Source organism: Nesoenas mayeri (genome assembly GCF_963082525.1).
Source record: "Nesoenas mayeri genome assembly, chromosome: 7".
Taxonomy (NCBI): Eukaryota; Metazoa; Chordata; class Aves; order Columbiformes; family Columbidae; genus Nesoenas; species Nesoenas mayeri.
The window spans coordinates 24,764,492-24,785,198 of NC_137551.1; the positions used below are offsets into that span (position 1 = coordinate 24,764,492).

The window sequence follows — 20,707 nt, forward strand, 5'->3', positions numbered from 1 at the left end:
CCTGTGTAAGTGTTGGGAGAGTTGGGAGAAGCGTCTGGCTGCTGCTGGGCTGGGAGAAAAATCCCACAGGCTTCACTCAGGCCATGCAGAGCTAGGAAGAACATTTACCTTCAGTAGGGTCCAGCATGCTTCTGCCTTGGTGTTTGTGCCAGCTGCAGCTTGGGCAGTAGGAAACCCTCACAGGGAAGTTCTTCATTAAGATGAAGCGATTGCACTAGAATCTCACTCCAGTGTGTGGTACATGACTCAGCTGGGGCTGCGGGTGCCTTGTGACCTCCTGCCACCAGCCAAGGGTGAAGGGGGTTGCTCCACTGCAAGCAAATGGGCAGCAGCGGCGTGCAGATGGGAATGGCAGCAGCGGATGTCAGAGCTGCAGCTCCTGGCTTCCATGCCCAAGAGCAATCCAGAGTTTATCACCAGTAACTGCCATGTTTTGTGTGTTACATTTTTGTATGTCAGTTTAGAAAACGCATGTGCCTGCAGCTCTTGAGCCTTTCTCCACCACAGTCAGGTTTGTAGTGTGGAGCCACAGCCCAAAATCTGTCTCACTAGTGGTTATGATTGCCCCAGGAGCAGCCTCATTTAGTCACACTACAGTCAGCAGGAGCTGCAGCCATAGGGAAGGCAGGCCCTGGCTTCTCCACCTCTGCCATCAGAGTGTTCATGCCTTGGTATAGCTGTGCCACTAGATTTGGACGCCCTATCTGTGTGTGTCTGCATGACCTCTGTTACAAGCTTCCCCCAAGCACTAGCCATGTTTAAAGCGAAACCGAGGCTTATTTACCATGCTTTAAAGTCAAACTTTATTTACAAAAAGTAAATAATAGATTAAACTGTAAATTTCAATCTGTAGTGCTAAAGCATCTATCAGCTAGGTTCCTCTGGCATGGTGAAGCACAAAAACGAAGACCCCCCGTGGGGGTCATGATCTCCCCACCCAGCAGATAACTTCCCCTCTATACTGGACTAAACTATGCACCTCCAGACCCTCATGTGCACAGCAGGCAGGATGTGGTAGCAAGGTTAACAGCTCACTCAAGTCCAGATCCTCTCTCCCTGGGAGTCAGAGAAGCCACCCTCTCCACTTCCCAGCTGCAGAGACAAATTCCTGGGCAGCTGCAGGAAACGCCAGTGCCTGTTTGGTAAGTGCCAGCGGGAGGGAGCTGCCCCGGCACACCTGCACACTGCTCCAGTCCACCTACAGCATGGAAGTTTCTGTATTTGTGATGCCGGCATCCTTTGCCATCAGGGAGAAAACGCCTTGCTTCTTGAGCAGCTCCTCGGGGCTGTCGTATTCCACAATCCTCCCAGCCTGCAGCACCATCACCCTGGAGCAGGGAAGGAGAGGGCCTGAGCTCTCTGGATCCAATTCGATAGCACTGCTGGTGCCAACACTACAGCCCCACCAACCCTTGCTGCTCCACAGCCATGTTACATGGTTCACCTCTCAGCACAGAGCTGAGGGCACCACTCTCCTCCATGTGCCGGCAGGGTGACACACACAAGTTGTCAACAATTCCTCTATAGCCTGTTCCTCTAAAGAAGGATCCCCAAAAGTGTTTCTCCCCACAATGGCATAACGACTGCCCACCCATCCTTCCCCTCCCTCTATTCTGCTCTCGTAGAAGCTCTGTATGTTGCTGGACTGGGCACTGCATCCACCCCTGTCCCTCTGGCTGCATCCTTGCTTCTGCTGCTGGCCAGCTCTTGCCCTATCCTTGGAGGCCAGAGCCCCATCCCCCTTGCCCCACGTTACCTGTTACTGTCCATGATGGTGTGGAGGCGGTGGGCGATGGTAAGGACGGTGCAGTCAGCAAACTCACTCCGGATCGTCGTCTGGATTAAATGATCAGTTTCTAAATCTACAGCTGCTGTTGCTTCATCCAGGATGAGGATCTTGGCTTTGTGGAGAAGGGCCCGGGCCAAGCACACCAGCTGCCGCTGCCCAATGCTGGGATGAGGTGGATAACCTGAGTTACTAGGTGGACACCAGCAGGACTTCTGCAAGGCCACCACCACAACCTGCCCTGACCTGACCTGCCTGCACAGCCCTCCCCAGCCTTGCCCCAGCTGATCATCTGCCACCCTGAGCACCACATGCCTCAGGATCTTGCTCCCTGGGCCACCATGGAAGGGTTGGCTCACACTCGTTCCCTGACAACCCTGACTCCTGGACCGTGTTCTCCCACCCTCACTCCCAAAAACATACGTGCCCTTGTCCCTGGACAGCTGCTGTTCCCTGGGACCAGGGGAAGGCAGGGGAGCTGGGCATACCTCTGGTCCTGCACTCACCTCAGGTTCTCCCCTCCCTCGCTCACAATATGCAGCAGCCTCTCAGGAAGGTCTTGCACATATGTCTTCAGGTGGGCCAGCTCCAGAGCCGTCCAGACTTCCTCGTCTGTGTACCGGTCAAAGGGGTCCAGGTTCATCCGCAGTGTGCCAGTAAAGAGCACAGGGTCCTGCCAAGGACAGCACCATGTTCAGCCATGCCATGGCCATTCAGAAGAGTCCCCAAGTCTGGCCACATCCTGCCCACCCCACTGCTTGCAGCTGGGCAGGAAGGTGGTCATGGCATGGTCACAGACCCTTGGACTCTCCACAGCACCAGGGATGCTCTAAGGCCAATCCACTGCCCAGAGAACAGAGCTTGGGGTGCCCATGCAGCAGTAGGACAGGGGAAGGTGGGGGTCAGCTCACCTGGGGGATGATGGTGAGGTTCTGGCGCAGGTCATGGAGGCCAATTGTTGCTATATCCACATTGTCAATGATGATTGTCCCTTCAGCAGCCTCCAGCACCCGGAAGAGGCAGTTGGTGAGGGAGGATTTCCCAGCCCCTGTCCGGCCCACAACCCCAACCTGTGGAAGCAGATCTTTAGACCAGCTGACAGGGCTGAAGAAAACAGGGCAGATTCTCTCTGTCTTGTTCTGGTGAGTCTTCCTGCAATCACCACATCACACATTTTCTCTTTCCATGCTTGCCCTGCAGCTCAAGTCCCTGGGAGCCACATCCCATCACCATCCTTCCCCAGCCCACAGACCAAAGCTAAGAGGACAGAAACAACTTTAACATCATGTCACTCTGGCAAGAGCATGATGAGGACAGAGGCAGAAAGGTTCTCACCTTCTCGGTGCTCCTAATATTGCAGGTGATCCCCTGAAGAACCAGCTCCAACTCAGGTCGGTAACGAACTTTGTAGTCAATGAACTGGATCTCGCCTTTGCTGGGCCAGCCATGGGGTGGACGCTTTTCTGTCACCCACGGAGCCTGGGTGCACAGGAGCATCAGAGGGTTGCACCCTGTGATGCTGACTCACACCAAACTGTGCAGCAGGTGTTTGCCTGGACCCTGGTCTACTCACCTCATTCTTCACCTTTGAGTACTCATGTACCCGCTCGACAGCCACGATGTTCGTCTCCAGCTCTGAAGATGTCCGCACCAGCCAGTTCAGGGTCTGGGTAATCTGCATGGCAGAGCCAGAGAATGCAGAGCTCAGTGGGACCCAGCAACAACCACCTCCCACCACAGCTCAGGGCTCAGCCTGGGCTCGAGCGGCTTTGCTGCAGCATCTCTAATCCACAGCGGGAACATGCTCCTCCCCATGGCAGCAGGGACCCCCCTCACACTGGGATGTGTGTTCCCCTGGCTCCATAGCAGCTCCCCAGGTGATGGGACACCCCAGCTAATCCCCTCTCCGTGGATCAGGGCTGTAGGCAGGGCAGCACCCTGCAGCCAGCCCAGACTCATCAGGGTGTTGCTCCTAGAAACAGCCCTGCCCTGGAATAAGAGGAAGCTTTCATTGGCTCACATTGAGGGCAGAGGAGACAGAAAGACCCACGATGCCGCCGTCCAAAGTGCCCTTTGAAATCACAGCTAGAAGCGCAGAGAAGAAGACCACCAGGCTTCCAACAAACTCCAGACGGATGGCCAGCCACCTGCACCGGGAGAGCACGGATGAGGGGTGGTGGGAGAGACATCTGCCTGTGCCCAACACAGGGCCCACCAGTGAGACCAGCATCCCTGTGCCCCCAGCCCCAAGCCCAGTGCTGTACACATGGTACCTGCACCTACACAGCATGTGATTTGTGGCCGATTCTGCAAGCAAGTTCATTGTATCTGTCAGTTTCTGTGTCTCACACAGAACCTTCAGTGCTGGTAATGCCACGTATCTGTACAACCCTCACACACCCAAAGCATCTACACAGTAACATACCAACACCAGATACTGCCCCCATCACACTCCCACCTAGTCTGGAGCATCAGCCTGGGTTTTTTTCCAGAACCCACCAAGACCATCTCAGCCCTTGACAGCACAGTTCAGCCTGCCCAGGCTCTGGACACTCTGTATGGCGACACACTCTGGCTTTCAAAATCACCCTAAATTGTATCCTTACCACAGATGGTGTCCCTGTCCCAAGCTCCCCTAGTTCCTACATAGACCCTCAATCCTGAGATCAAGAGGGAGAACTGCAGCATCTCAGGGACCTCCCTCAGGACCCAGAAGCCGCTGGGCAGGGGTGCTGCAGGCTGTGCTGTAGCATAATGAGTAAAACTCACCTATTTGAGACTATCCAGGAATAAACACTCTTCTGATTGATGTCCATGGTGCTCTCATTTTGCTGCAGGAACCGTTCTTGGTGTCCATAGGCCCGGATCACGGAAAGGCCTGACACTGTCTCACCAAAGTGGGAGTAGATGGGAGACCTAGTTACAGAGTCCAGACGCCGTAGCTGGCGTGATGTGGAGATGTAGAAGCGCTGAAATGAGGGACACAGCTTGGTTACCAACACAAAGCCCAGCAGCAACAAAGATACTGCTCTGAGCAGGACAGAAGCTTCTCTGAAGCCCCAGTTACTCACCAGCACAAAATAGTAGAAGATGCCCAAGGGAATGACAAGAAGAGCAAAGAATGGGGTGGCCAGGGAGATCATGAGCAATGTGCTAATGATGCCCATGAAACAGGCAAGCCAAGTGCGGAAGGACATGGGAATGGTCTCATCTATCGTGAAGATGTCCTGGAGCACACAAAGAAGTGGGGAGAAGCAGTCAGTGACCCCAGGGAGAGGGAGAAGCCCAAAGGCTCCACACATGTGGGGCTTCTAGACACTCATATGGTAACACAGTGACGGACCCTTGCAAAAATTTAGGATGATGCTGAATTGGTGTTAAGGTTACAACCCCATTTAGGGCCACAGCTCTTAGCTTGGGAATGGCGGATTTAACTGAGATGTTTTCTATAATATTCTCCTGTAGCACAGACCAGCTTTGGGAACTGCATCTTCACCTGGATCCAGGGTGTCAGGGCAGGAATTGAGGCAGAAAGAGGGACAGGGCTGACCCCAGGTCCATGTAGGTACTCCCAGGTCTCCAGCTTGTCATCGTCCCTCTCCTAGCTGAGCACCATGTACTTCCTCATCTCAGAGTAAACCCAGCAGGCCCACAGGCTTGTTCCCTCAAGAGAGATTTTTTATTCCCAAAAATCAAGAGATGTCACTGAAGGAAGAAGAGGAGTTGCTGCGCACTTGACACCACTTGTCTGTATTCTCCCTCCTTTCTTGTTTTGTCTTTGTTTTATGACCCTCATTTACACAGGAAAGATGGTATAATTTGCTGAGAATCCATAAGCAGATGGGCAACTTATTACGGGACGTGAGCTCTATGCTCCTGCCTCTCTTGGTAATCTACTCTGGACCTTCTTCAGTTTCTCCACATATCTCTTGACCAGGTGTCCCCAAAACAGGTCACAGAATCCAGGTCCGGCCTCCCTAGCACTAAGCAGAGGAGACAGTAAATTGCTGTGATCTGCTGGCCACTCTCCTCCTAATATAGCCCAGGGCTTGGTTTGCCTCAGTCAGCCTTGCATCCACCATGCCCTTCCGGTCCCTTCCAGGCCCTGATCAGGGCTCACCTGTGCCGTGCTGAACAGTAACAGGGTTATCCCACAACCCAGTGCTCTCCAGACCTGCTGGAACAAACACCTTCTTCTCGTTGGGACTGTCCTCTTACCTTGGCAAACCTATTCACAATGCGGCCAGTTGGGGTTGTGTCAAAAAAGCTCATGGGCACACGCAGGATGTTGCTGAGCAGGTGCTGATGCATAACTCGGGAAGCTCGCATGGCACCACGAGCAGACAGCATGGTTGCAAAAAGCAGGAAGATAGCTGCAAGGAGAGAACAAGGCGGTCATCACCAGCTCATGGTGACGCTGGCCTTAGGCACCCTTTGGCTGGAGGGACACATCAAGCAGCTCCAAGCCAGCAGCTCCACAGCAAACCACTGTGACAGTCCTGCATCCGACCTTCTTGGGAGGCCACACTAACTGTGTCCCACCACAGAGGAAGAACATCAACCCTTCATGAAAGCTTTGGGCCCCGGCACTATCTGCAAACTGGTTAAGGACAGTGATCTTCAACCTCAGAGGGCAACACAGACTTCTTGGGACAATTCACACTGGCTTCAGACTGATACCTGCCCCTAGTTCAGCCAGGAGCAGGAGGAAGGGCAGCAGCAGACAGATGGACTCAGTGCTGGTCCCTTGCTCCTTGCCACATTGCTGGCTGTGGGTTTTGTGAGTCATATCCCTTCTGAACCCCACAGCTGGGGTGAGCAGGAACCCCTCTGCTCCCACACTCACCCTGGGACAGTCCCAGCACCCCAAAGACACCGATTCGCAGGTCTCGCTGCTGCACAGGGTAGGTCTGGTTCAGGTAGTGCTGTGCATCGTCCGTCCAGGCGCTGAGCCACAGGTTGGTCCCCACGTAGGCAGCGTTCTGACCGACGTAGCCCATGGCAACCCAGAAAGAATACCACAAGCCAACACCACGCAGGTACCGCATGTACATGGAGAACTTCACCTGTGGACCAGTTCAGCCCATCACCACTGCCCAGCAAACTGTGTCCAGTGACACCCAGCACAGCCCTGGGACTCCCGCCATGCTGCCCACACTGGTCCCCTCTGCCACTTTGCCCATGAGCCCCAGGCAGCTCTGGCTGCAGTGGGGCCACAGAGAGTCAGCACCAGCCTCTCTGAGCCACAGTCAGGGTCTTGTAGCACTAAGCCAGGGCAGCACAATGCTTTCTCCATCCACCCTCCTCACCTTGCCAGTTTCCACAGCTTCTTTCTCAATCAGTTGCTGGCCCTTCACCTTCTCTGGGGGCTCTTCCTGGGCCTTCTTCCGGGAGTTGGTGCTGTTTTTACTAAGGCTGCAGGGAGGGGACAGGCACCATTAGTCACAGGGTGCTGGATGGGTCCTATTCTCCTGGGGGTCCATCCCCATACTGCATTGGGACACGAGTGCTGGAGCCCTCTGGGAAATGTCCTAACTGGGGCAGCTTTGAATTAGTCTTGTGGAAGCCCTAGGCATTTGCAGCCATGAAATCATAACCCTCATCCCCAAAAGCAGAACTAGCCAGCAGCAGGAGTTTCAGACAAGACCACAGAGCAAGGCTGTGACACACTACTGTGAGTAAAAGCAAGAGCACATGCTCCTGACCCAGCCCAGCTAGTGGTAGGCATATGTAGGCAGGCTTCCAGTGGGACCCCCTCCAGGAAGACCCCAGACCCCTGTCTCCAGGGGAGCAGAGCAGGGGGTAGAGGAGGGAGCTGAGAGCTCAGGTTGAGTTCCCACCTGCGACTGAACTCTCTCTGACGGATGCTGGCCTCTCTCTTCAGGGTCATGGTCACCACATCTTCAGGGCTCTCCTCCATGCAAGGCTCCATGTCTTCATCACTCTGCTCTTCATCCGCAGCTAATGCAACAGCTACAAGCAAAGGGATGTGGGAAGGTGCGGTCAGGCATGGAGAAGAGAGCAGATCCCATGCACCACAGCTCTGCTGCACTCAGCTCCACTCTGTACCCCAGGCCCAGGCTGGGTCCTACCACCACACATCCAGGTCTCTTCCAACCCTGCTGCAAGCCCAATACAGCAGGAGGAGAAAGAAATCCATTGTGCTGGAGACAACTGACAGGGGATACAGGACTAAAGGTCTGCACGGAGGCAGTCTGTGTTGCTGACTTAGAATCATAGAATTATTTAGGTTGGAAAAGATCTTTAAGATCATTGAGTCTAACTGTTAACCTAACACTGCCAAGTTCACAACTAAATCAAGTCCCTAAGCACCACATCAACGCCTCTTTTAAATAACTCAGGGGATGGTGACTCCACTGCTTCCCTGGGCAGCCTGTTCAATGCTTGACAACCCTTTTGGTTAAGAAATTCTTCCTAATATCCAATCTAAACCTCTCCTGGTGCAACTTGAAGGCATTTCCTCCTGTCCTATCACTTCTTATGTGGGAGAAGAGAACGACACCCTCTGTGCTACAACCTCCTTTCACGAGAAGGTCTCCCCTCAGCCTCTTTTTTTCCAGGCTAAACAGCCCCAGTTCCTTCAGCCTTTCCTCATAAGACTTGTGCTCCAAACCCCTCATCAGCTACATTGCCCTTCTCTGATCTCTCTACTGCACCTCCATGTCTTCCTAATATGAATACAGGATTCAAGGTGGGGCCTCACCAGCATGGAGTACAGGGGGACGGTCGCTGCCCTAGTCCTGCTGGCAACACTGTTCTTGATGCACACCAGGATGCTGTTGGCCTTTTGGCTGCCTGGGCACACTGCTGGCTCATGTTCAGCCAGCTGTTAATCAACACCCCCAGGTCCTTTTCCTCCAGGCTGCTTTCCAGCCTTTCTTCCCCAAGCCTGTAGCGCTCCATGGGGTTGTTGTGACCCAAGTGCAGGACCCGGCACTTGGCCTCATTAAACCTCATACAATTGGCCACAGCCCATCGATCCAGCTGGTTCAGATCCCTCTGTATGGCCATCCTGCCCTCCAGCAGATCAACACTCCCATCCAACTTGGTGTTGTATGCAAACTTACTAAGGGTGTACTCAACCCCCTCACTCAGAAAATTGATAAAGAGATTAAACAGAACTGGCCCCAGTACCCCGCCCTGGGGAATGCCACTTGTGATCACTGGAACTTATCCTGGTACCATCAGTGGGACTACAGCCAGAGATTTGTCCTGGTTTAGAAGGTGCAAGATCTGGTAGATCAAGTCATTCCAGGTTGGGAACATCCCTCTGAGCCAGTGGAGATGGGTCCTGTGGGAATGGACTGGGAATAGCCAGGCTTAAGCTGAACAACTGGGCTGAGCCCAGGCAGGGTGAGCATCCACCTGATCTGACACCACTCCTCCCCATAGCACTGAGGGACATGATAAAGATTAAATGTTTTCCAACAGTATGTTTAGAATAAACCAAAGGATCTTCCACACCCCAGCATCACTAAGGTATGGACCCTGTTGCTACATAACATTATGGGACCCATAAACAACAGTAAACTTAAAAGGGAGTAAAACTATTAGACAGGTCCTTCTCTGGCAGTTCAACACAATGCCCGGATGCAAATCTTAGGCAGAAAGTCCTTGTGCTGCTGATTTTCAGAAGCTGGGAAGGATTCACAGTGGCCACCACTGGCACCTGGGCTAGATGGAGCCAGGTCAGAGTGTTGGGTCAGGTCTTGGGGTTTTTAGCACCCCAAGACACACACATGGCCCCTCCAACTGTCGCAGCCCCCTTGTGTTCCCAGTACCTGTGGTATTTTTCTCTGAAGCATCCTCCTCCTGGCTGCCATACAAGTTCAGGAACTGGGCAAAGGCCCCCCTCTTTGCAAGCAGCGTGCTGTAGGAGCCATGCTCAGACACTGCTCCTGCCACCAGCACCACGATGTTATCGACCTGAGGCAGGAAACTGATACTGTGCGTCACCAAGATCCGCGTCTGCAACAAAGTGGTTGCAGGGTAGTGAGCATCAGAGCACCCCTTGCCCCCCAGCCATGGGTCTGCAGGCTCTCTGTCTCCTACTTGGGGACCTCTGCCTATCAATGCCTGGCTATGAGGACACAGGGCACCCCTCTGGGGCCTATGAAGCCTCTTCTGCCTGCTGCAGCCCCACGTGAAAGCCACAGAACCCTCTTTGCCCCAAGCAAACAACCTCAGCCTTCCCTGGATAGTCAACACCATGCCAGTGTCACTCCTGCCTGGCTGGGTGGTGGGGAGGAGGGCATGGGTGCTCACCTTGTTTCGCAGCAGCCCTTTTGGTCCCAGCACATGCTCGAAGAGATACTTGCCGACGTGAGCATCCACGGCAGACAGGGGGTCATCCAGGACGTAGATGTCTGCATTGTTGTACACTGCCCGGGCCAGGCTGACTCGCTGCTTCTGGCCACCACTCAGGTTAATGCCCTGGAAGGGAAGAGACCTCTGTGGGCCCTGGACTGGCACAGGACAACAGCTCTATCCTGTGTTGTAGGTGCAGAAAGGTCATGCTATAGGAAACCCTTAGTGCCTGTGGCTGATACCTTCTCTCCGATCTCTGTTTGGTCACCTCCAGGCAGCAGTTCCAGGTCTGGAAGGAGAGCACATGCCTTGATGACCTGCTGATACCTGGCTTCATCCAGTTCTGACCCAAAAAGGATGTTGTCTTTCAGTGTGGCATTCTGGATCCAGGCCTGCTGGGGCACATAGGCCAGTGAGCCCTGGAAAGGGAGACATAAGAACACTGTCATCTCCTGCAGTTTGTCTTTGCCCTGATCCACCACTCCAGGATCAGTCCTGCCCTGCTGCCACCCCGCTGAGCTCCCAGGTAGCCCCATAGCCCCCCATGCCAGCTGCTCCTCTTACCTGGATGTTGATGTGTCCCTTGATATTCTCCATCTCCCCAAGCATGGCTGACACCAGCGAAGATTTGCCTGAGCCCACAGCCCCCACCACGGCCACCAGGCTCCCAGGCGCAATGTCCAGGGTGATGCTGCAAATACATGAGGGCTGAGAAAGCAGCACTGCTAGGTCACCCTCCCCAGCTCCTTCATGCTGGGGAGCAGCATCTTTGGGGCACTCGCCTCTGGCAGCACTGGGAGACGTGACTGCTGTCCCCAACTAACATCACTCATCTGCCCCCAACATGGTGCAGACCACTCACTTTCTTATCGCAGCATTGCCGTCCTGCTCCCAGGCAAAGGTGGCCTCTGAGAAACGCACAGCGCTGCCTGTCCACAGAGAGATGTCACTCAGGGCTGGGAAAGCCCAGAACTGGGCCAGCCTGTGACCCACAGGGACTAACCTGGAGGTTCACCTACCTGCAATGGGGTTGTGGTGGATAGCTGAGGTGTCCAGGTCTTCTCCACCCAGATAGCGCTCCAGCCTCACTGTCGACACTTTTGTCTACCATTGCAGAGCAAGGATGGCATGTGGGCATGGGGTGCAGCTGGGTGGGCTGGCAGGAGCCCCATAAGCAGACCCCCTATGCACACAGCCCCCACTCAAGCACCAGCCCCAAACTCTGAGCCCAAAGCCTGTGTCATGTATGTGAGTCCTGTCTCACCCCAGGTCCAGCAGAGACCTGTGCACTCATCCCTGGGTGTCCAAAACCAAGGTCCATCAGACACCTGAGCCCTATGTGCTGGTTTGGGCAGAGGTGTTATGAGATCCCTTGTCACCCCCTGCCCTACGTGAGGACTGACCTGCACCGTGGAAGAGAGGACCATGGGAAACATGGCCATGGGGAAGCGCAGCACATTGAAAAGGGAGATGGCAGTAAAGGCCTTCTGTGCATCCAAAATGTTATTCTCATCCACCAGCACGTAGACAGCAAAGCTGGCCAAGGAGACCTAGGACAGATAGCAGGAAAAGTCACTATCAGCCTGATTGTGTGCAGCCCAGCTCCTCATGGTCCCCTAAGGCCTCAGCAGTGCCTTTCTGCTTGGGACCTGTTCCCCTACTGATTCCCTTCTCCAGGCCCCATCTCACCACTCTGATGGGACTCCTTCCCAACCATAGCTCTCCTGCCAGCAGCCAGGACCATCCCACCCCCTTGGACACAGCCCAACCCCAGCTCCGAGGATGGCACAGTCCTGCCCAGACCCACTGGTGCTCACCAGGAACGGGGCACACGTGAACACGAAGACAGAGACTGCCTGCAGGTAGCTGAAGTTTGCCAAGTCCTTGAGCTCGCGTGCCCGGATATCATTGACTCGCTTCTCAAATGAAGGCTCCCAGGCAAAAAGTTTCAGGATCTGTGGAATGAGCATGGTGAGTGGGTGCTGGCCTCATGGGAATGTCCACCTCCACGCTCAGCTCTTGTCAGTGGTCAGCACCTCCATCACCAGCTCCTGACTTGCTCAGGAAACCTGCTTATCCACTGCATCTCCCCTCTCCTGTCCTGCCCTCTAGCTCAGAGCACTTCCCCAAAGCATTCCCACTCTCTCATCCTCAGTTTACAAGTCACCGCCAGCTCCTCTACCATCATGGCAACCTGCTCACCACCATGGCCATCCAGAAAACCCTCTCTTGGCTCCCAAGTCTTGGTCCAGGTACCCAGAGCTTCTCCGCAGACAGCTTTAAAAAGGTGAGGAAGCCAAGGCAACTGCAGAGGCTGAGGTGTGGCTACGCCACACACAGGGGCTCCAAGTAAGACTGTAACACTGGTGCTGTATGGTTATATAAGTGCACTGCTTCTAGGTAGGGTGCAGTAAGAAGAGGGATGCAGGAGCTGCTCAGCATTGTCTCCACTCCACTGTTTACCTTTATTCCACTGAGGATTTCACTCATTATTTTCATACGTTCATCCTTGTTCTTCATGTTCCTCACCTACAAACAGAAGAGCCAGAGGTCACCTACACAGCAGCTCACGCTTGGAAATACACCTGGGCTGTCACAGGGAAGGGAAGGGTGAGCTCCACCACTGACCTGGACGTTTTTGGACTTGGCAACCAGTAACGCATTTATGGGGATGAGCAGTACCATGATGGCAATGCCAGCCAGGACAGAGGGGCCCAGCTCTCCCCAGAGGAAGAAAATGGCCAGGATAATTTGCAAGGGTGATGACCACAGCTGGTGAACAAAGTTGGCCATGTCCATGAACCTCTGGGCATCAGCTGACATCAGATTCACAGTCTCTCCCACTGTGGACTCCTTGCGAGTGGCACTGGACATGGTCAGAGCCTGGAGAAGAAAAGCACAAGTCACCGTATGCTGGTCTGGGAGCAGCCTGGCTGCCAGCAGCATGGCGCAGAGCAGGGAATTATCAGGCCAGGCTAAAACTGCTCCTGGGTTTGCTGCTGGTGCCTCTCTGCCAGCCACAGGTGCTGCTATCACTGTCTGCACACCAGGAGCCACTGGATGCTGGGGGCAAAGAAACATAACCCCGTGCAGGAATCCCAGCAGCAGCTGCCCTGGGTGTTTCACTGCTCAGAAGAGAAGCCTCCCGTGGCCCCTGGTAGCTGTCAAACACACAGCTGCAGCACCCAGGTCCCAGGCAGAACTAGCACCCGCAGTGTCCCCAGGGCTGGGTGAGTGTCCCACAAGCTAGGCTCGCCCCATGCCTTCCTGAGAAGAAAAGGAAAGTCACCCCAGGTTGATGGGGCAGGCAGTGAATGCCAGTATTACCAGCCCAGCTTGGAGGAAGTCGATGGGTGTGATGACAGGGCTATACCAACCTTCTTGTAGATGGCAGCGATGAGACTGGCACGCACATTTATGCCAAGGACAAAGCACAAGCTGAAGTACTGCTGCAGGCAGAGGGACTGGATCACTGCCGTCAGGAAGAGCAGGATGGCGTACACATAGCCCTGCCAGGCAAAGGACTCCTCGTCTGACACAAAGGCGATCAGCAGCCTGGAGGGCAGAGCAGCCCATGAGACCCCCACCCTATTGAGACAGGCCCCAGCAGGATGCTCCAAACCAAGGCAGGGAGAGCATCCTCACAAGGAGAGTGACAGAGACCCTGCCCAGACAGGTGGGTTGACACTTCAGCACGCTGGAGACCCCTGCCCCAGGGACATTCAGCAATGGGTCATTTGTGAACAGACCATGCACAGAGACTGTGCAGCTCTGCAAAACAAGTGGGGCAGGTCCTGCTGGGTTGAGCTAGACTGACTCATAAAGGGGCCCAGAGAAGAGCCAGGACTGTCTCCATGGACGGAGCAGGGAGCAAGATATCACCCATAAAAGCTGGCAGCCAGCTCGGATCAGTTTTTCATTAAACTGTAACCCGACATATTCTCATGTCTTTGGTGAGGACACAAAAAGTCCCCAGGGTGTGGGGCTGGAAGAGGTACACAGATGGAGCTGGGTTGGATGCACTGCACATAAGGAGGTTGTGGGACTGGGAGCAAAGCCAGAATGGAGATAGGGACAGAGAAGGACTCACTTCAGCAGCTGGGGGCTGACAAACACAAGTGCATCATGCACCAGCTTGATAGCCACAGATACCAGGAGGTTCTTCCAAAAAGTCTTGCACAGGGTTTTTATTAACCAGCCCCTGGGGTAATCCTTGTGAGGCCTGGAGTCCCCTTTGTCCTTCTTCTTCTTCTTCTTCTTTGGCTGCTTCTCCTCCTAGAGGGAAGCCCACACAGAAGTAAAGGAGCTTGTTGTACAGTCTCCTTGCACCTGGAAGGACACTTCCTGTGCAGTGCCACAGCCTCCAGGTGAGGTATCCTGAATGAAGCCTTAGCAATACCTCCTGTCATGTTCCCTCTCACTGATCTCTGCTCATGTCATATGCCCCCCAACACTAACACTTCTCTTGTGCAGATGTGCCAAAGACAGCTGTTGCAACCCCCTGATCAGCCTGAAACCCTCAGGCCAGAAATCAGGTGCCCCAGGCAGAATCTGAGGCTAGAAGTGATCATAGTGATGCTCACTCTGACCTCATTGCTGGGAAGTATCGGGGTGAAGGGAAGACAAAGACATAAGGGAGCTGCTTGTACTCCAGAATTGAGGGTGGTTCCTGTCCTTCTGTAGGGCATAAAGATGGAGACTTTCTTGGTCTCTCAAAATACGGGGGATCTGCCAAGGCCAGGGAAGACTTTGTTATGGGTTCCCCCTTCCTTGCCCATGGCCTTGCAGAATTGAAGAGGGGAAAGCTCAGCCAAGGGGGCTGCAGGGAGGTGAGGTGACCCCACTGCCCAAAGCTGGACCTTGATCTCTCGGTCCCATGCAAGACCAGGAGTGGGAAGGGATTTACCAGCATGAGAATGTCTTGGCTCTGGGCCTTGCTCAGGTTGTTCCCATGGTCTGGGTCACGTTCCCGGTGTCTTTTCTTGCGTTTCCGTTTTTCCATTTCTGCTTGGGCCTTCCTCACTGCAGTCTTCATGTTCTTCTCCAAAGTGGTGTATATAGCTTGTGTCTTTTGTTCACTTTTCAATTCCCAGATATCCTCTATCTCCAAAGGCTTGCGGTAGCCCTTGAAAACCACGCTGTGGGGCAGAGAAACCTCCCCTCAGCAAGTCTCTCGCACTATACCCAAGGGAGAGTTCTTGCTGCAAATGCAGAGCCCTTACGGCCAGCCTGGCCCTGAGCTCAGGCTTCACAGACTGCTCTGAATGTGATGCCTCTCTCAACTAACTCCAAGCAGCCTGTCCTGCAGGCTCCTCGAAACAGCACTGGCTCCGCCCTAAAGCACCCCCACATTCACCAGCCCGACCTCCCGCAGAGCCCAGCTCACCTGGTGTACCATCCGAAGGTGATGGAGCTCAGGAAGGAGGCTGTCACCTCTGGGTTCTAGGGTAGAATGCGAAGCGGGTAGAAAGAGATCATTGATGCTGAGGGATGGTGTTGACGAGAGTTGACTCAGCACCCCCAGCCATTAAGGAACACCAGATGTTTCAAACCACGCCATCTCCAGCCCCAGAAACCCCATCTCACAGCCAGAAGCAGCTGCCCTTGGTCACACATGCAGATGCCCCAGGCTGCAGGCTCCAGCTCTCCCTGTGCCTCTTGCTGAAGTCCCCAGACCTGCCGTCCCACAGGGCCTAGGAAGAGCTTCTGAATGGAGCCCACCCTGCCCCATGCAACACCAGCTGGGATGTGGCACCCCAAGCCCACTCCTGCATGGACCTCGCACCTGCTTTGTGATTTCCTTTGTTTCTGGGGCAACGTCTGAGAAGCCCGAGACAAGGAAGAGCAGCAACTGGAGCCCATAGGAGATGAAGAAAAGGACAAACCGTGGCATGTCAGAGATTGGTGCCTGTAGGAATGGAGAGGCCAAGGTGAGTTGGGGCTTGTCTCAAGGCCGCTTGGTCCTCAGAGACGATATCCACCTCCAGGACAGTGAACATGGCTGAGCGCAACATGGCAGTGTGAAACTTGCTCTGGGTCCTGGCTCAGCTTCCCTTCACCACCCCTCCCTGCATGTCCCTGACCTCCTCCCATAAGTCCCTAAGGGGAGAAATTGGTACTGGAGAGCTTATGCCTCCCCAAAGGCGCAGGATGAATCCAAAGGACCATTCCTTCTCAGGTCTCTTGTGGTTCTCCAAGGTCCCAAGGGCAGCTGGGACCTTGGTGATACCACTGAGAGCTTGTCAGGATATGAAGTCTGAAGGGACATTCTTTGGGAAGATAAGACCACAGGGAAGCACAAACCCAACCTGCAGGGCTCTCCGGACGAGTGACTGGAACGGCAATACCCCGCAGAGCAGGGACAGTACCCAGAAGCAGAAAAGGATCCCTGAGTCTCTGCGCAAGCAGAAGCGTCGTGCTTCATGGATCAGCAGGAGCAGGAGCTGGGGGGAGGAGAATCAGTCAGAGGTTCAGGCAGGGCTGCGGGACTAGGTCTGGGCTCTAAACATGCTGAGGGAGCGCATGTCCCGGGATGCCAGCACATAGGATCTGCTGGGATTCTCTGCCTTGAAGACACTGAGCTCCCAGTGCCTGAGGTCACTGTCAACCCTACATAAGATTTGGAATTGCACCGGCCAAAGGTTTATTTCAGGAAGACATAAAGTCAGGCTCCTTATAGGAAAAGCAAGGGCTAAAGACACCCTGACACTACAGCAGTAGTCATCCTGACACTTTTCAGTTGTTCTCATCCCAGATTCTCAGATATGCCCAGCTGTGAGGAGTCACACCCTGTCTCCTGCATCTTTGCCTCCAGACCTGGAATTAAAGCCAGACCAGAGACCCAGCAGTGTAGCCTTTCTGGGCAATCCCATTGGTTGATAATGTCATGTGAACTTTGCACATGAAACCAAATGACATGACAAAATACAAAGGATGGCAAATGGGGGTGTTACTTTTGCTCTTAAGTGTAGCTCTTGAGCACTATGGCTTTGTTAAGACTGTTAGAATATTCCATGTCTTATATGAGATATATGCAATTTCCATCAAGTTAATAGCCCCGATGTCCTCAGCTGGGTGCCCTGTGGCACTTCTCGACTCCTTACACAAAACCGAGCAGCTGCGAGAAGCTGCGAGACATCAGAGCAGCAAACTATAGTCTGATGTTCACTCTGTGTGATCAGTCCCGTGAAACCCAAACTGCTGGTACTAAGGCTTCTGCCAGAAAGCTCAGCTGCACTCACTGCACAGTACCTATCTCAGCTGTAAAGATAAAAGTGCAGAGCACTGTTCAACCAGACACGTGCCCTCAACCTCTCACCCTTGTGCACCACCCACAAGTGGTCAGAGTTAGTCACAATCCACCCTCCAGGCTACGCATCCCTCGTGGACATGGCTTCCCGCCCATCTCTGTGCTGTGGGAAGTTTTCTGCTGCTTGGCCCCGCGGTCTCACACCCTGTCTCTTTGGTGACACCCAGCACATTTCCTGGCTGATCCCTTACCCAGGTGATGATGTACAGGCTGGGGTTTGTGTACTTGACAGCTGGCAGTAGCTCCTGTTCTGTGTGCTCCACAAACGTCAGGGCCAACTCTGCCACTGCCGTCAGCAACAGCAAGGTAGCCAGCACCTGCGGGGGGGAGGAGCAGCCATGAGGGGAGACCCAGCCCATTGTGGGCACAGGGACCCACGGGGAGACAACACAGTCCGACATAAAAGCACTGTGCCCTGTACACAGTAACACCCTTTCCAACCCAAACCTGGCCCAGAAGAGCTTTCTAGGGTCCTCCCACAGGAGCGCAGCAGTCATTTTAATCTCAGTGGATAACAGCCCGCAAGATGAGAGGCCCCAGTACACACCTCAGCCCTCCCTCCCAGTGCATCCCAGCCCTGTTATCCTCTCGATCCCAAATACGCTTTGTGCTGAGCTCCTCTTTACATTTCTGTCCCAGATGATGCCCTCACCCATTGCTCATTTTCTCCTACACTTCTCATCTCTCCATCCCACACCTGACTCCAGCCCAGAGGTTTTCCAATCACCACCTCTCCATCCAAAGCTGCTCCAGCCTGCCCTCTGTGCCCCTCAGCCCCACTCTACCTGTTTGATGATGTACAGTTTGGTCATAGAGGATTTCTTGACTCTGGATTTGCACATGGGCAGAAGCTGCCATGGTCCCAAAATCCAGATGAAGCCAAGGGGGATCCAGACCAGCACAGTTTGCTGGAAGCACACAGGCAGGTCGGCATCTGGACGAGCGAGGAAGGAGTCATTCTGGGGACAGTAAGGACAGACAGCCAAATCACTTGGATGGCTCGACTCTCATCTGGCTCACAGCACAAGAGTCAGCACTCCCGTAGCTCCTGCCCACTCTGTTCTACCCCATTGCATGCTCCTCCTCAACACTCACCTTCCTGGCTGAGCATCTCAGTGTTCATCCAAGGTCCCAGGTGATGCCCCCCTACCCATCTATCTGCCTGAACCTGGGAGGGCCATCCCACAAACACCCCTTGCTGCATCCAAGCCGGCTGCAGCAGCTGCACCCAAATCATTAATTCCCCAAGAGGTCCGTGCAGGGTGTCCCATGTTCCCAGCTGGACTGCAGGAGCAAAACAGGACAGGGCTCACTCAGGGAACTGTCATTTACATGATCGTCTCATACATACCACCCGGGCCATGCACACTGCTCAGTGTGTGGCAGCCCTGGAGAAGTACTGAACCTCAGCTGACTATGGGCAGTTGGGTCTCACCGGCTGAACACACCATGAGCCTTGGGATGTCCTGCCCACCTCTTCCACTGAGCATCCTACCCCAAGAACAGGCAATGGGGGCAATGTAGCCACTCACCCAAAAGACGGAGCCGCAGAACTCCTCCAGGGCTGCCGACATGGCTCAGGTGAGAAGAGACAGCAGCTCCTTCCTCTCGCTCTGCCTGGCTGTGTGAGCGCTGGGTGGATGCTTGGGATAAAAGTCCCCACACACCCTCAAGTGGTGTTGGGACAAAATCCCTGATGACACACAGTTAATTGTTAACTTGGTACTCTTGCACAACACCACAGACCAAAGCAGTGACCAAAAGGGCTTTGGAAACAGCGTGGGCTCTGGGGAAGGGAGGAGAGGAAGGCCCAACAAAGAGATGAAAGGGGAGATGCAGGGAAGCCACTCTCAGTGTCACTGCAGGACACCACAGCCATCGCTCAGAAACCACAGCCTTCACCGGTGCACACCGACCAAGACAAGTTCATATGGACCCACCAAAGACAACTTTGGTGCAACAGATCTTTCCTGCCAGAACAAACCTGCTGAACGCTGCAAAAAAGTCCAGCAAAGACTGGTCCCTCGGGAGACAAAGAAGACAGCAACCTTTTTATCATGTACCACCCAGCCATGAGGCCCAGGACACCAGCAGTGCTCCAGGCTTGGGGACTCGCAGCATCTGGCAGCTGACCTGACCACATGCTGCAGGGATCCTTCCAAGTCCCCAGGATTGAGGTTCTTTATACCAACTTCTTCTGGCCTGCAGAGCCTGTAGACTTGCCCTGCTCTTCCTTTTGCTTCTCCCTTTCCCACATCTCTGGGTTGTCTGCATGTTATGGCAGCTGGCTGACCACAAAACCCAAAAGAGACTTTGAATCTTCATGCTAAGGCAACTGAGACAGCCAGAGGACCATTCTCAAGAAGGGTGACTGTCACATCACCCTGCTGCTCAGAAAGATGGAGGTATGGGGGCAGGTAGGGATGGTGCTACTTTAAGGCCAGAACTGAATTTGTTTGATCATGCATGCTCTTGTGGAGCAGCAGGTAAAAGGGGAAGGTTGGGCAACTGTGAGGATTCTGCTGTCTCATGGTTCATGGAGATAGTAGGTGGCTCAGAAGTCAAGGGTGATACAATGAGTAATAGCTCAGGAAAAAAATCCTTACCATCAATAGCAGAGGAAGGTTCAATGTCCAGCTCATTGGTTAATTATTATGAGCTTGCGTGATTAAATCCACTTGTTTTTGTAAATGAAGCTACCCCTAGTGCTACATCCTCCAGGCTGGAATCAATACACTACTTAGAGTTGCAATCGCATACAACGGATAAGAAATAAGCAAATGAGCAGTCCCTCCCTCAGCCCTCCTCCATCCACAGCCTTGATGTAATTCTTCTTTCTGCTCGCTGGCACGGGCGTCCGCTGGCCTTGCCTGCACTCACCTGCAGCGCTGCTGCCAAGGGGAGCTCTTGCTTGTGACATTTTCCTATTTAATGCCCTGCCCCATTGCTTGTCTTGGTTTTCAGTCCATGTGACAGCCCATCTTTGGTCTCTCATTCAGAGCTGAAGTGCTTTGTGCAGCACAGGATGCCAGCCCTCTTTAATGTTCAAAACAAGCACACCTCCACTTTCGCCACCCTCATACCTGGGGCATACTTGTCCTAAAAACCCACAAAGCCACCTCACCATCCTTCAGCTCCTTCCATAAAGCCTCCTTCATTACTGTGTCCAGAAAATGTTCACTGGGACCAAAGCTAATTGAAAGGGTTTGGCCCACAGTACCACACCATTTCCCTGTGGCTCCCCTGCCTTCACCCATCTGTTGTCCACCATCTTATAGCTTCAG

The 20,707-nt window shown here is 53.9% G+C and overlaps 1 protein-coding gene across 1 annotated transcript; it reads right to left on the reverse strand.

The window, feature by feature from the left end:
- Positions 1-860: 860 nt before the first annotated feature.
- Positions 861-19,030, reverse strand: ABCC2 (ATP binding cassette subfamily C member 2). The gene is made up of 32 exons (XM_080347997.1): positions 18,956-19,030; positions 18,209-18,382; positions 17,615-17,740; positions 16,423-16,557; positions 15,900-16,022; positions 15,501-15,556; positions 15,021-15,252; positions 14,205-14,389; positions 13,492-13,669; positions 12,743-12,997; positions 12,578-12,643; positions 11,932-12,069; positions 11,518-11,664; positions 11,130-11,218; positions 10,977-11,039; positions 10,679-10,805; positions 10,357-10,533; positions 10,073-10,240; positions 9,589-9,775; positions 7,627-7,759; positions 7,096-7,201; positions 6,633-6,852; positions 6,005-6,159; positions 4,858-5,013; positions 4,556-4,755; positions 3,807-3,933; positions 3,360-3,461; positions 3,122-3,265; positions 2,698-2,856; positions 2,293-2,459; positions 1,757-1,951; positions 861-1,328 (listed from the first exon to the last, which is right to left on the reverse strand). The coding sequence occupies exons 1-32, from the start codon at positions 18,995-18,997 to the stop codon at positions 1,199-1,201; spliced, it is 4,662 nt and encodes a 1,553-aa protein (XP_080204123.1). The 5' UTR covers positions 18,998-19,030; the 3' UTR covers positions 861-1,198.
- Positions 19,031-20,707: the final 1,677 nt, after the last annotated feature.